The sequence below is a fragment of the Ananas comosus genome, unplaced genomic scaffold, assembly GCF_001540865.1.
Source record: "Ananas comosus cultivar F153 unplaced genomic scaffold, ASM154086v1, whole genome shotgun sequence".
Taxonomy (NCBI): domain Eukaryota; kingdom Viridiplantae; phylum Streptophyta; class Magnoliopsida; order Poales; family Bromeliaceae; genus Ananas; species Ananas comosus.
Window position 1 is genome coordinate 40,175 of NW_017893337.1, and position 15,898 is coordinate 56,072.

General features: G+C 40.8%; 1 protein-coding gene and 2 long non-coding RNA genes across 4 annotated transcripts in view; 1 reads left to right on the forward strand and 2 right to left on the reverse strand.

Annotated features, from left to right (window-relative positions):
- Positions 1-939: 939 nt before the first annotated feature.
- LOC109705673 (T-complex protein 1 subunit alpha-like) overlaps positions 940-15,898 on the reverse strand; it is a 26,745-nt gene continuing 11,786 nt past the window's right edge. The window contains exons 2-8 of the mRNA XM_020226423.1: positions 5,663-5,752; positions 5,492-5,558; positions 4,450-4,469; positions 4,204-4,263; positions 3,989-4,039; positions 3,768-3,863; positions 940-1,163 (exon numbers count right to left, since the gene is read on the reverse strand). Of these exons, the coding sequence (XP_020082012.1) occupies positions 1,086-1,163; positions 3,768-3,863; positions 3,989-4,039; positions 4,204-4,263; positions 4,450-4,469; positions 5,492-5,558; positions 5,663-5,752 (462 nt within the window). The 3' untranslated portion in view covers positions 940-1,085. The remainder of the gene's footprint in view (positions 1,164-3,767; positions 3,864-3,988; positions 4,040-4,203; positions 4,264-4,449; positions 4,470-5,491; positions 5,559-5,662; positions 5,753-15,898) is intronic.
- LOC109705675 lies at positions 6,406-13,911 on the reverse strand. Its single transcript, XR_002214841.1, has 3 exons — positions 13,638-13,911; positions 6,949-7,029; positions 6,406-6,664 (listed from the first exon to the last, which is right to left on the reverse strand). It is a non-coding gene; the product is annotated as an uncharacterized LOC109705675 (long non-coding RNA).
- LOC109705674 overlaps positions 15,121-15,898 on the forward strand; it is an 11,051-nt gene continuing 10,273 nt past the window's right edge. Inside the window, exon 1 of one of the 2 annotated variants that reach the window (XR_002214840.1) lies at positions 15,121-15,309. This is a non-coding gene — a long non-coding RNA (uncharacterized LOC109705674). The remainder of the gene's footprint in view (positions 15,310-15,898) is intronic. The other variant, XR_002214839.1, reaches the window with a different exon arrangement.

The window sequence follows — 15,898 nt, forward strand, 5'->3', positions numbered from 1 at the left end:
ACTTAGCCGTTTTCATAATTTTCACACCTATGGGGACCGGTCTGTCCCACCAGGGACCGGTCTGTCCCACCAGGGACCGGTCCCCGAGAGCTTGGCTGCGCGCAGGATTTTCTGCCCAGCCACACAAGCGTACGGGGACCGGTCCCCGAGAGCCCAAAAACTGCAGTTTGCAGATTTTTTGATTCTCTAGCTCTCGAAGATCCCCTACAATGCACTTTTGCTCTTTTTGACGCCTTCGGCCTTTCCGAAGTGTTCCAATGTCGCACTTTGGTCATTTTGACTAAAGTTCGATATTCGTTTACTGAGGTTTCGGTATATTACAGGAGGTCTCCACTTCGACCGCATTAGCTGCCTCGGCCGCTCCGGCTGTCCTAGAATTAGTCGTAGGAATTTAGAACTGCAACAAACATAATAAGCGTAAGTTAATAAAACTCACACTATCGAAACCCCACTCCGTAAAATAACCACCCAATAATCAGGCGAAAGTAATAAAATGTGCCACGCACTAACTTCCGATGTCACGTTGTCGTCCGCCAACGTGGCCCTCCGCAAAGTTAGTAGTTGTACATTTCAATCAAACTCCAACCATTCGGAGTTTATAAAATACCCAATCAAAATACTTTCGCTATAAAACTCAAATAGACCTTGTCTCTCGCTAGCCTATTTCCTATAGTCCAACCAGCCTAAAGTTTGATAGGTCCATTAAGACTCAACCCTAGGCTCTGATATCAATCTGTCATGCCCGGGTATCAGCGGAAGCATACCCGATACATGCACAGATCCGCCATATACTTGCAGTATACAAAGCGTCTACTAAAACCACGCTAGAATAGTACCAATCAAATAAATATTCTAACATGGTATCAGAGCATAGTATGTACCAACTGTACTCAAAATTAAAACATAACCAACATAAACACCACCAGCAAGAACAGGAAGTAAAGGTACAAAACTGTAAAGTACAATTCTCTACAACAGACATACATCACAGGGTCACCAAAAACTATATACACACAAATGGTAGTCTCTCTATACACGGGTACACATCACCCTTGTCAGCAAATTCAAAATAGCAAGGTGATCACCTAGCAGGACTCCACGCTACGACTAGCTAGATGCGACTCCCTTGCCGAGATCCCTAGCCTCTCCCATAGTGGATGGCCCTGTAACAACAACAACAAAGAGGGCGTGAGAACTATTAAATAATAGTTTCCAGTGGGCAAGCTGCTGATCTCAGCGAATTACACGAGTAGGTTCAAAATGTATAAAATATAGCATATATGTCTAGAACATGATATGAACAACTAAAGAATAATAAACTACTACGTTTTTCATACAATAATTATGTGTAACAAGTAAAATGCTACTCTACACTAGTAAGCATACTATATAATCACATAAATGTACACTATCTAGTAGTGACCATTGTATCAATATAGTTAGTATCTTGGTTCAATTCATAAGGACCTATACAAGATAGTCCGGCTTGCGCCGCGCCTAATGGCCCCGTGGTAGTATACACTCCCCACAGCAATCCACTTCGGCATCCAATCCCGCACGGGCGAGCAATCTGTCGCATAGGCCAACTCCAAAGTTCCGGTTTGTGGGGAGCGACCCTCACAAGTATGTGCGAATGAGTATAATAGCAAGCAAGCATGATCCATACTCTAAAAGTCCTCAATCGTAGTATCTCAACCATGAAAAGTTCTCTACCGACCTATAGGTCGGAATCTAAATACAATATAAAATGCTAGTATCAATTAGATTATACAATCATAGAAAAACTTAATAGTACCAAATCCTTAGTGCTATCGATAGTACTCCAGCCAGACTCATATATGTGGCTAAAAGTTCCTACATACACATCTCATGCGTTGATAATTCCTATGTACAAATCTTACACGTTGACTTGAACGGCAAACACGTTGGATGCGAAAACAAAGAGAAAAACTACATCAATTGAGACAAATAAAAACACCACTTCAAAGTTCAAACTGCCCAAAAATAACACCTCAACACAGCCTAAATGGTACAGATGTTAGCTCTTTTGGTTGATGTGCCAGCCCAGCCCACCCCAACCTAGCCCAAAAATGTTCACAAATCTATACCCGACCTCCCCTGCTCGTTTCTCCCACAAAAACCGCAAAACCCCAACCCTGTTCATTCGCCACTTCGAACTCTCTAGGCTCCCCCTCTCCGCTCTCTCCCGCCACCCCCTTTTCCCCTCATCTCCCTCTTTTCCCCAAAGGAGTAGTAAATCTTGGGTTTCTCCCCTCCCCAGCTTCGAAACAAGCTCCGATGATGGCGATTATGGCCCAGTCGCCGGACATCCTCGGGGAGCGCCATTCCAGCCAGGACGTCCGCACCCAGAACGGTACGCGAGCGCTTCGCCCAAATCCTCTCCGGTCACTCCGAATTCTTGGGATCTCTCATGGATTAACCCTTCATTTGCGCTTTCTCTCTTGTTTTAATTGTTTTTGGTGTGTTGTAGTGATGGCGTGCCAAGCCGTCGCCAACATCGTGAAGTCGTCGCTCGAACCTATCGGTCTCGACAAGGTATAAGAAGGAAAAGATTTTTCTTTTTTACTTCAAATTATTTCATTTAGATCGTGCTTTGCAAAGATTGGTGTTTTTAGGGCCTGTGTCGCTTGGCTTCAAAAAAAAAAAAAGAAGCTCATTTTAAATCTGAAAAAGCAGTAGTTAAGTGTTTGGCGAAGAGAAATGACCTTTTAAACCCCGAAAGAAGAAGAAATTTAGTATTCTTATAGTTTTTCTCTTATTCTTTTTTTATTCTTCTTATATTTTTATCTTATGCTTTTACTGTAGCTGCTGTTGTTTCTTCTTAAGTTTTTTTATTTGTATTCTTTTTAACTCTTTGACTTTTTTATTATTATTTTTTAGTTTTTTTTATTATTTTTTTCTACGGAATCGACCCGCAGCAACGCGCGGGTATCTTCACTAGTTTCTCATGAAAACAAAGATGATTGTCTTTGATTTTCAATTACTCTTCACTTCCAAGGAAATTGAAGAAAAGTACCACAATGTCAATCCGATCTGCATATGAACGTGTTTTCGTCACAGACGGGACTTGATATGCCATGCTTATCTTGAGACATTCGTTACTTATTATGGTGTATCAAACCTGCACACCTAATCTTTAAGGGCAAATAAATCTATCAAAAAAACACTGCACTACAAACATCAAAATGAAGAGAAAGGCGAATTATTGCATAGCTTAGGAAGGCCTGGAAGCTCAAAAGCATGACAAGTTTTGTAGCATTAGGTTTGTTTAAAGTGGGTTCAGCAGCAAGGTCGGGTGGAAATAATAATTAGAAAAATTGTATCCAGATTCCAGAGCAATGATCAAGGGTTTAAAATTCAAAAAAAACAACCAGACCTAGTTGCTGAAGTGGGTCAAAACACAACTAAACAGTTGAAGGCCTCTAACCATGGTTCTGAATATTAAGTACAGTACAAACAAATCAAGTTTGACCCAAGTTGATTTGCGTGCCAACCAATCATTTGTAGCCTTAAATCTAACAAAACCAACAAATAAGATAATCACAATCCATGATTCAACAAAAAAAAAAAAAGATAACTTAAAAAAAATTCCAGCTACAACAGCAAGTTGTCAGAAATTGCACTTTTTTGATATAGCCTACTAGAACCATAGAACTCATAGGCTTGTGTATCCATCAAGAAAACCAAATACTAACACAATTGAAAGTTGCCCTCCAAATGACATGAAACAGCCACATGAACCTTACCAAATTTGCAAAGAAATCACTGTCAACAGCAATCAACTTTGATGACATGCTTGTCTTCGCACAGTTTACAAGGGAATCTTTGCCAAGCTTTTCAACCTGAATAGTGACAAATCAAAGTTCTTCGTCAACCAGGTCAGAGCTTTGATAGGCTTATTCTTTGTAGTAGAGAAGTATAATGAGAGGTAACAGCATAATATTAATATCAACAAAAAGAGTTATACCTTAACAGCTAGTTTCTCTTCAACATATTTGCAGGCTTCCCGCATCGCAAGCTGATCAATGAAGAACATATATGTACATAAAAATTATAAATGGAAAACCAAAACACATTCTGGATGTCACCTCCAATTTTTACGTAAGTGTATAAGCAAGGATATATAAAAAGATGAAAAATTCGAGAATTGCAAGTTATAACACAATGAAGCATGAAGTTTACCCGATAGCCACTGATAATAGATGTTGGGTGGATTTTATTCCTCACAAGCTCATTCCCTCTCTGCATTTAACCAATAAATAAATAAAATTAAATTAAAAGAAAAAAAAGATAGCTACAAGGCACCTCCTCAAAAAAGTGTACAGCATTTGAAAGAAGACTTTGATGTAACTACATAATAACTCAAGAAAAATGACAAAATAACTACCATCCCAAAATGACAAACTAGGTGTACTCCAGATATATCACCTTAAGTAACTCTGCAGCCATAATTGTTAGTTGTATGCCCTAGAAGCCTATCAGGCTGACACATTTTATTTTCTATGGGACATATTTTTGTACTTAATATTTATTATTTATATAATTGGGCCTTTTATTCCATTCATGTTAAATGTGTCCATGAATCGTCCTTTGAATTAATAAGATGATAATATGTATTCTCAAGAGTTGAGAATTTGAGATAATATTATTGGTGATTAATTCATAAATGCTCTCAATCGGAGGATCATCATGGGGACGATGATTGATCCGGTAAGATTGATGTGTGTGTCGCTTCCCTTTTTGGGATGACAAATCTCAAGGCATCAGTGTGGGGACACTGGAGCGAACATGCAGGTGGTTGTTGGAGAACAATGGTACTGAGCGTGACTAACTACGAACAGTTACATGGATGTCTACTCATTCGTCAGTAACTGGTTCGATGTTGCAGTGGTACAACTGATCCTTAGACCTGCGACACCACGGCCATTCAATATGAGGCTACTGTAGTTTGACTATGCAATAAACTCTGATCCTAGCCATGGGTCTTAGTAGTATATGTTGGCTGCAGTCGGTTTATATCAAGAATGGGTGTGTGTTTATAGGGGATCTGTCGCTCTCGGTAGAGAGATAATTAGTTCTATGCTATTTGTACGGCAAAGCTCAGAAATCCTCGGCCCGGGTAATATGGTGTATGGAAAGATGTTTCCAAGAGTAACCATAAGAGCTTCTGTCTGATCAAATTTGTCATATGACGGGTGATGGGGTTTGACGAATATTCCATGACCTCCACTCAGTTGGAACTATACGATAGAAGGATTGTATTGTACGGTAACTGCACCTAGAGGTTCAGTCCGATATTCACTTCTGACTGGATTGCCACTACATGCTGCTAGGCGTCACTGTTGGATTGTGGGAACCAATAGAAATAATTATTAATAATCTAAAACGAAACACGAGGTGATCTTTGGTTTTCAAGAAAATTTTTAATTGTGTTATTTTCTTCCGCTGCGTACACATGATTTTCTTACAACAATAACCACAGATGTTGTGCCATCTCCAACCTCCCGATCCTGAAGCTCAGCCAGCTCAACAAGAACCTATATTCTCAATGTAGGTACAATTAATAGAGTCTGATTACACTATAAGAGAGTTGTATGTCTAAAGAAGCAAAACAACTATATCATTAGGTAGTAGCTATCACCTTGGCAGCTGGATGCTCAACTTCAAGCGTCTTGAGTATTGTTGCACCGTCATTGGTAATTGTCACATCACCAATGTCATCGACTAGCATCTAGATCATTTAAGTTAAAGCTATTAGTTTCTCACATGTAAATCTGCATTCACATACATGGTCAGCTAGAATATGACCACTAATTGCATTCAAATTAATTTACTACAAGGAAACTAAGTGGAGATTCTTAACATTTTTTTTAGAAATAATGGTCGTATACAACGAGAGCCTAAAGAGAAGAATTCATAGATAAAAACAGACCATTAAAACAGCAAGAGTGGGCATAATTTTCATTTCCCATATAACCCAAATTCAGAACTCAGAAGAGAATTTAATTTAAATTCAGTAAGAGCCTCCTTTAGAAATGATAATAACACTTTTGTTTCAATGTTAACAAACATGGATAAGGATTGTGCAAAACCTTGTACCAAAAAAAAAGAGCAAAATTAGTCCCAGCATATTGAACAGCTAAGCTAATGAACATCAGATAAACAAAAGGAGGTATGTTTTATTCAGGCTAAAGCATAGGTTCCCCACAATAAATAGGATAACTCTGTCACGCCCCGAGTCCCGCCTATTTGGTCGGGTTTGGGCACACCGATAGACCGCCGAACGGACAGAGTTTCTCCTGTACATCCTAGGCGTCGCAATCAATACAATTACAAGATGTTCCAACCAGGAACGATATTCAACATACAGATTGGATAAGGAAGTATCAAAAACATAAAACCACTAAGCTATTACAAGCATTCATCTCATTTGAAACCTTTACATTTCCTTTCCTTTCAAATACATTTAAACTTCCGAATACAATCAATTATCACAAGATTATTACAAGTTTGATTCTTTCTCTTTTCTTTTCTACAGCCCTTAGCTTGGCTGACTCAGGTGCCGCTATCTCTGGTCTCGGTAGTAGGGCGCTATTGTCACGCCCCGGGACCCAGCGGAAGCCCGTCCGGCGCGTGTCCAGGCCTGCCATATGTATAAAACATATAAGGCGTCTAAAACAAAACGATAAAAGAAGCAGTAAAAAATAAAAAATAAAAAGAAGAACATCTAGGAGTATCAGAGCAAGTATATCTAGATGCTACAATAGAGAAAAAGAACCATAAAACTAAAATTCACTAGATGATAGCATAAAGTAGTACAAGAAGAATCCCAAATACAAAAGCTAAACAAGTACATAGGTGGCATCTCTACACATGGTACTCAAAATCTCTCTCTCTCTCTAGTACAACAAAAGAAAGAGTAACCACCTAAGCTCAAAAGTAGCCTCTCTCTATCTAGCTAGGCGACACCCTTGCCGCGATCCCGTGCCTCCGCCGGTGCCGAAGGCTCTGAAAAGAAACATAGAAACAAGGGCGTGAGAACTATTAAAAATAGTTCCCAGTGGGCAATTACTGACTTCAGTGAAATGCGCCACTAGGCCCAAAAACTGAACTAAAGAGAGTAAGTACGAGTATAATCAAAAGGAATAACAACAACTAAACATAAGTACTTACTAAACCATGATGTCTCAACTCAGCATGAACTTGCATAATTAATAGAGTTACTATAACATGAATGTACATGAATGTGACTAGCATGTATAAGCATGAATATGCAACCAACGAAATGTCCACAATGTAGATAGTAAATTGTCATTGTTTACTATTCTAGTCAAAGTCCAAATGGCATGTTCTATCACTAAGTTCCAATCATGCAAGACCCACCCGTAGGCTGTCTGGCCTGCGCCGTACCTAATGGCCCCGTGGTAGTCAACATCCCCACTCTAGGAATGAGCCTTCCCCCCCCACGGCATCCCATTTCGGCGCCCAATCCCGCACGAGCGAGCATATGTCGCGATGGCTATCTCCGGAGTGCTGGCTTGTAGGGAGCGACCCTCACAAGTATGTGCGAATGAGAGCACAATGGCAAGCAAGCGAAAGATCTGTCTCAAGTACCAAGTCCTCATGTCTAAAAACATGGAATATATGTCACATATCTCAATGGCCTATCTCTATGTCATCATGTCTCTAACATGGAATATAGCAGATGTTCAATGGCCTATCACTATGTCTCTATGTTGCAATTTCACAGTTTACTATGTCAAGTGCTCCTTTATGGCATTTTAGTCCACTAAGTCCAAACATGAGTTTATCATTTGCAAATGCATAATTTGAGCAATTTCTAACGTAAGCGACACGTTTCCAAGTCACTAACACGAACACTTCTCACATGCATGGAATATATCCATAATGCTCTACTATATAGAGTGAAAATTATCTTACACATAGCACATGCATTTTAAGTGTTCTAAAATTCACATAAATTACATTTAGCATAGATTTGCATTTAAAATGACGTTACGACGAGTATAGGAAGCATAGGGGCCATTTTGCCCCGTTTTCATGAAGCCAAACCCACCACAACTCTTGCGCTCCTTCGTTTGCTCCAACGAAGGTATCCACTAGTCTCCTAGCACCCTAAAGATGTAGGAACAAGGGTTAAACGAACCTTACGATCGACCCTAAGCTCAATCATTAAGCAACATAGGCTAATGTAATACACTGGATCTTGCAAATCGCGAAATTCGAGTGTTTGATCTGTGTGTGGAGCCTTTCCACAGTTTTTGGAGGGTCGTTGATAGTGTTCCGACCCCTAGCACGCACCCCGAGGATGTTGGTTTGAGACTTGGTACCAAAATCCCAAAATTGGAATTTTTGGTCAGCTCTCGGGTAGCCTGTAGCAGAGCTTGTACCGGAACAAGGTTGGCCTTGTACCGGTACAAGGTTGATGGTTGTACCGGTACAGCCATCGGAGCTTGTACCGGTACAGAGCCGCAGACCCAGCAACCCGAGCCTCGGGTTTGCATTTTCGTGGGCCTTGTACCGGTACAAGAGTCCGTGTACCGGTACAAGGAGACAGTTTTTGTGCAGTTTGACTGCAGGGGTGTTTTTGCGTTTGTAGCACTTCTATAAATGCACCCCACGCCCCTTAGGGCCTCCCCTGTGCTGAGACCAGCAGGAGTTGAGGTAGGAGAAGCTCACTCTCCTTTCCTTTCATTTTTACTCCTTTTGCTTGGTTTTTATTGGGTTTTCTCTCCTCTATTTGCATCTTGGTGGTTTCTCCACCATTGTTGATGGCTTAGAGCTTGGAGAGGAGCTAGTGGCAGCGGAGATCTTCAACATCACTTGGATTGGAGCTAAGTTTGGAGCTTCTTGAGAGGTTAGAGACTTGATTTCTCCCTTTGATCCATGATTTGAGGTTTTTGTGAGATCAAACCCTAGAAATGGGAATTTAGGGTTTATTTGGGCATTTTCGTTTTAGGGCATTTGAGGCTTGATTCTTTGGATTAGAACCTTCTCCTAGATTGGAGTGGAAGTGTTCTAGCCTCCTTTTTGTGCTTGTGAAGAGATTTTCCATAAGAGGTGAGTTTTTGCCCTTAGTAAGAGATGGTTAAAGATTGAACTTAGTGTCGTTCGTTTCGACTAGATGACACTTGTTCTCATACCTTTAGGGTACTAGGAGCGTGGTGGACGCCTTCGTCGTGGCAAACGGAAGCTTTCGTTGACGACGGTGGGTTTGGCTTCGGGGAAATGGGGCGAAATGGCCCCTATGCTCTTTCTACATGTTGTAAAATATTTTTAAATTCATTTCTATGCTAAATGGGATTTATATGAATTTTAGAGCACTTAAAATGCATGCCTTGTGTATTATGAAAATTTCACTATATAGTAGAGCTATATGAGTAGAATGCATGCATATGGGAAAAGTGTTTATTTTGCAAATGAAAAATACATCTCTTATGAGGATTATGACTTAGAATATGTACCTTGGAATATAGTTGTCATGCTTTGACATAAAGAACAAGAGTGTCATCAAGGGACACTTGAGACTAGTAAACTATGAAACTGCAACATAGAGACATATTGATAGGCCACTACATATCTGCTATATTCCATGTTAGAGACATGATGACATAGGGATAGGCCATTGAGATACTTGACACATTCCATGTTATTAGACATGAGGACTTGGTACTTGCGACAGACCGTTTGATTACTTGCCATTGTGCTCATTCGCACATGCTTGTGAGGGTCGCTCCCTACAAGCCGGCACTCCGGAGATAGCCATCGCGATTCATATTCGCCGTGCGGGATTGGGCGCCGAAGTGGATTGCCGTGGGACAGGCTCATTCCTAGGGTGGGGATGATGACTACCACGGGGCCATTAGGCTCGGCACCGGCCAGACAGCCTACGGGTGGGTCTCAGGGCCATAGACAGCCTTCGGGTGGGTCTCTTCAGATTTGACTTTGAGTATTCATTATGACATGTGGACAGATGATGACTTAGTGTACTACTTGGACATTGACTAGAATAGTAAACAACGGAACTTTACTATTTCGCATTGTGAACATTATGATAGTTGGAGACTTTTACTTCATGCATAGTTGCTTCATACTTATGCTAATTATGCTAAGTAGAGATATCATGTTGTAGTAAGTTACATTTTTACTTACCTTTCGCTTTTCTACTTTTATAGTCACTGACATCTTTTGTAGCTTTGGGCCTTGTGGTGCATTCACTGAAGTCAGTAATTGCCCACTGGGAACTATTTTTAATAGTTCTCACGCCCCTGTTTTATGGTTTACTTTTCAGAGCCTTCGGCACCGGCGGAGGCACGGGATCGCGGCAAGGGGATCGCTTAGCTAGCTAGCGGGGAGCGGTACTTTGCCTAGGTGGTTTACTCTTTCTTTTGTAGTTGAGAGAGTGAGAGTTTTTGTATCCATGTATAGAGACCACCTATGTATCTACCTATAGCACTTGTATTTGGGATTTTCCTTGTATCACTTTATGTTTTATTTAGTGGATTTACAGTTTTATCCTTATCCCTTGTTGTAGCATTTAGACATTTATTATGCTCTGATACTCCTAGATGTCTTTTATTATTGCTTTTATTATTGTTGTGTTTAGACGCCTTATATGTTTTAGACGTATGGCGGGTCTAGGCACGCGCCGGGTGGGCTTCCGCAGGGTCCCGGGGCGTGACAGCTAAGGTGGAGAAACTCACCTCAAGTAAAGAAATCCTCTCTCAAGCTCCAAATGGGAGTTAGAGTTCTTCAAATCCAACCTAAATAAAGGTTCAAAACCCATCAATTGGGTCTCCAAGCCCTCAAATCAAAAATCCCCAAAAACAAACTCTAAATCTCATTTCTAGGGTTTCATATGGTAAAACCTACCAAAATATAAATCAAAGGCTAGAATCAAGGTACTAACCTCTCTAGATGCCCCAAAACAAGCTCCAAATCTTCTAGGGTTGAAGATTGATCCTCCACAAAGCTCCAATAGCAAGCTCCAAGCCTCCAATGGTGAGCAAAGGGAAAGAAAGATGCTCCAAATCCTCAAGATCTTGCTCTCCTCCAACTCCTTCTTCTTCTCTCTCTAGAGTGAGTGTGGGGGAGAGAAATAAGGGAGTGAGAGAGTGGAAGGACCATAAAAGCCCTCTCAAGTAACAATATCCACCTAGGTCCCTCAACTGTGTAATGTGTGCACTGCCAGGTCTGGGCAAATTTCGCCCAGAGGGACCGGTCTCTCCCTGCCTAGGACTGGTCTCTCAGTCCAAACCGAGGAATCCAACGTTCGGGAACCGGTCTCTCCCGGCATGGGACCGGTCTCTCCCCGCAAAGTCGCACTCGGGGACCATTCTCATCCGCCAGGGACCGGTTGCCTCGCAGGCTGCCGCAACACTGTTCTGAGGGAACCGATCTCTCCCTACCAGGGACCGGTTCCCGAGAGTGAAAACTCTCAGGATAAATTCAAAACTCCAGAAATCGAACTTTTAGGTCTAAATACCATCTACGACCTTCCACCAAGTGTGGAAAAGTTCGGAATCCATATCAAACACTCGAACCTCGCAATTTGTAAAGGTCCAGTGTGCTACAGCTATCTACGGAGCTACGCCCTCGCCTCGCGCCGCTGCGCCGTTCGCATGCGAACATGTAACACTCCAAAGCAACGTGAGGTGAGAACCAACTCCATGGTTCCCAGTGGGTACGGCCACCCAAGGGAAAAGCTTAACCAACAGGTCCAAGGGAGGCAACTACAGGTTAGCTTAATAAACAAATAGAGACGATATCTAGATTATGCATTTAACAAAACCATGCCTTGCCTCACAAATGCAACAATGCCATGCTATATGCAAATCATGCAATAATGCAACTACCAACTAGTAGTTCATTCAATACTACATTCAATTCGGCTATCCAAAGCTCGACCAATTAACATCTAAGGCTTCCACTATCTTAGATTCTTGTCAATCTCAATTCTATTCACAAGGTTTTGTCTACCTTTACAAGCTATCCACCCGACTCGGTCTTGAGTCAATCATCTGCGGAGTACCGCACAAAGCCAGGCTCGAGGTGAAGGACGTCTCACTTGCATCTCCGCCTTAAATCCACTCAACTAGGATACCAAATCCACTCTATAGCTTATGTACTTGTCACCCAATCACTAGGCTAACCCGAGGGTTAGCCCTCAACTCACATCTCAATCCCTCCTAGGTGAGGACCCTGCTGTCAACCCACCCGGGACCGTCTGCGGACAACTACGTCTGTCCTGAACGTGACCAACTCCGGAGCGCACTAACGGGGGGAGCGACCACCCCAAGCACAGACTATGTGAGTATGATCCATCCTCGCCATCGAGAAGCCCTATCCACTAGGGTTATCATCATCATGGAATCAATGTATTCCTATACTCAATCTCATAGTGTTTCAACTACACTAAGTTCTCATGTATCATGTCACCTCTAGGGAAAATTCATCTATCCCTAAGTTCATTGCATCAAAGTGTCTCTTTACACCAATATCAAATGCCACTCTTAACAACACGGGAAAATCCTCTATCCCTATGTTCATATCATAGTGTTAATACCCCACTTGTATTTCACATGCCACTCACCTAGATCTAACTGACTCTAGGTTCACTTTCAACCTATGTTCCATAACACTAGGTTATTTGTCATTCTTATCCTAGGTTCACGACACTAGGTCCACATCCGACCTATGTTTAATAACACTAGGTTCTTTCGATGCCACTCGATCTATTCGACACCTAATTGTCCACATCGAGTTTCTATAATTACATATTCTCTATCTCGTGCTTACAATGCCAACATGCATCTTATCTAACATAGTCGATAATATGTTATTATGCATGCTCTCTAACACGATCTTGCAATGCTAACCCGTACCTAGCATATATTCCACAAAAGGTTATCATGCATTTCACTTTGCTTTTCTACATCATGTCCCAACACATTCTTCTAGCTTACATTTTAACATGTCAATATGCAATTATCATCTAGCATATATTTCAACATAGCAAATTGCCATTATCAACTAGCATGCATTTCTAATGCATCAACATGCCGCTATCAACTAGTATACATAATGTTTATATGCAACTATCAACAATACATCAAAATGCATGTTCTCTAACATGATCTCATGGATCTATCACTAGCATATACTTTCACTGCATCAACCTATCATTGTCAACTAGTATAATCAACTATCATCTAGTATATATCTCCACATAGCAATTTGCCATTATCAACTAGCATGCATTTCTAATGCATCAACATGCCACTATCAACTAGTATACATAATGTTTATATGCAACTATCAACAATACGTCAAAATGCATGTTCTCTAACATGATCTCATAATGCTAAATGCACCTAGCATTTATCCCAATGCACACATACATATCACTTGCATCTACTTACTAGCATATACTTTCCAATGCATTATTATGCAATTATCACTAGCATGTATTCTACCCACTAGCATACATTTACATAATGCTAAGATGCCCGTATGAGCGTACATATGCATCAACAAGAATCCATGTTCCAGTTGACATGCGGGGCGACCTAGTCGCTTCGGTAAACACAACCCACCTGTTATCACGTTCCGATTGCTTGTCGACACTTGCAATCGGCCTCCCGCGGCACCCACTATCCGATTTGGCCCGATCTCGCAATTGCGCACCAACCGCACGCCGCTTGGCAGCCCCGAAAATTATAGGTCTTCAGTTATGTGTCACGGTGCCCCAAATCCGTTTTCATGATTTTTAGACGCCGCCTTGGCCCTCCAGGCAGAAACGAAGCCTAAGCATCCGTTTCTTTAATAACTTCGCGTAGGCTCGGCGAATCGCCGAACCGACTTCTCCAACGCGTTCGTATACCTAGCAATTAGGTTTATATAGGTTCAATTTAGATCAAACCCATCTACTAGCAAAAATTGTATTTAGAAGCCCTAAGTTACAACTATGTAAGAAATCACCATATAATTTCATGATTCAAGCATTAATCCTCTATTTAGCATCTAGGAGTTCCACTAAATCCATTCTTAAAGCATATAATTGAAGCCCTAAAATTCTATCATGAGAGGGCTCAAGAAGCTCACCTCAAAGTTTGCTCCAAACCATGGAGAAGATGAAGAAGATGGAGATGATTCACTTCCAAGCTTCAATCTCCACCAAATCCATCAATTTTAGGATAGATTTAGAGAGAGAAAGGGAGGTTTCTTTCTCACTCCATGTATGCGTGTGTGTGTGTGAGGTTGTGGCTCACGGTTGAGGGAGGAAGGAGAAGAAGGGATTAAATCCCTTTTTACAAGTTAGCTCCTCAACTTTACACTATTCAACTCTAGCAGCTTGAAATCTGATACTTTTCGCCGGAGCCCTTCTGAATGTCTGTTTGAGCTCAAATTTGACAGTCAGGCTCGGTTTAACTTAACGAAACCGAATTTATCTTAACTTTTCAGTTTCGACCCCGTTTGGTCACCGAAAGCTCTACCGAACTGCAATCTTTAGCAGATAGCAGTTTGATTTTATTCTCTACCTTCCATGTAATACACCGAATTTTTAATATAAAAATAGATGTAAATAAAAATAGTGTAAAATACTATTTTTATTGGATTTAGAGAAGTAAAATATAAGTCGAAAACGACTTGTGCTGAAATCGGAACGAAAACAGAATATTCAGAATTTTTTGTGAGAAACGGGACTGATATTTTAGCAGAAAATGCACAGTTTCAGAAAATTATAAAAATTAGAGAATATGTCAGAGTTATTTTTATGAGGCTAGACTTAAAGTTTCATATCATTCTGACACCCGAAAGGTGAAAAATAAAATCCGACTGCTATCTGCTAGAGATTACAGTTCGGTAGAGCTTTCGGTGACCAAAAATGGTCGAAACCAAAAAGTTAAGATATTTTCCGTTTCGCTAACTTAAACCGAGCCTGACTGTCAAATTTGAGCGAAAACGGACATTCAGAAGTGCTCCGACGAAAAGTATAAGATCTGAACTAAACTGAAGTGTGAATGTCGATGACTTATGGACCTACGGGCAATTGTTACATTGCTTAGTGGATTTCCACTAAGCTGCCAGGCTCCATTCTTATCTTCTTCGTCTTCAACCTGTACGCATGAGAGAGAGAGGGAAAGGAAGAGAAAAGGAAAAAGAGAGAAGAGCAGGAGAATTAATAGGGAAAATTGAGTGGAAATTAGTAGATTTGAAGAAATTGAAGCTCCAGCCCGTGAGGAGCTCGAGTGGCCATGAGTCAAGGTGGGTTATCTTGTAATTTCTTGGTTGGGGATTGATACAATTTCCTAAGTTAATGGGTTGTGAGGTTCTTGAAGTGTTCAGATTGGCTTACTATATACATTTTTAAGCAACCTGTGATAGTAGAGAGTATAAAGGAGCTATAGGTATCATGTATTAGCTTTGGCAACTAGGAATTAGGAAAACTAACCTGCAGGTTATAGAGTCCTTTATTAGGAATGGATGTAAAGCCTCTAGATTAATTAATTTTGAATAGGAATGGACGTAAAGCCTCTAAGTTAATTAATTTTGAAGTTCTTGGGCTAGTAAGAGTCGAGTTACTCTATATGCTTTTGTGAAATTGTATAGTAACAGGTTGTTATATTTTCTTGATTAGGGTTATGTTATTTTCCCTAATAAGGATTAAGCTATGGATTCTTAATTGCTAAAGTTAGTAGTTACCATGAGGAAACCTAGAGTAGATTAATCTTAATTCCTGATTAGAGTTTATTGTAATTAACCTAAGGAAGAATTGGAACATGATTATGACAGGAATTTGCATCTATTAGAGGCTAAAACTTGTAGATGCTATCTAATACTAGAACTTATACTA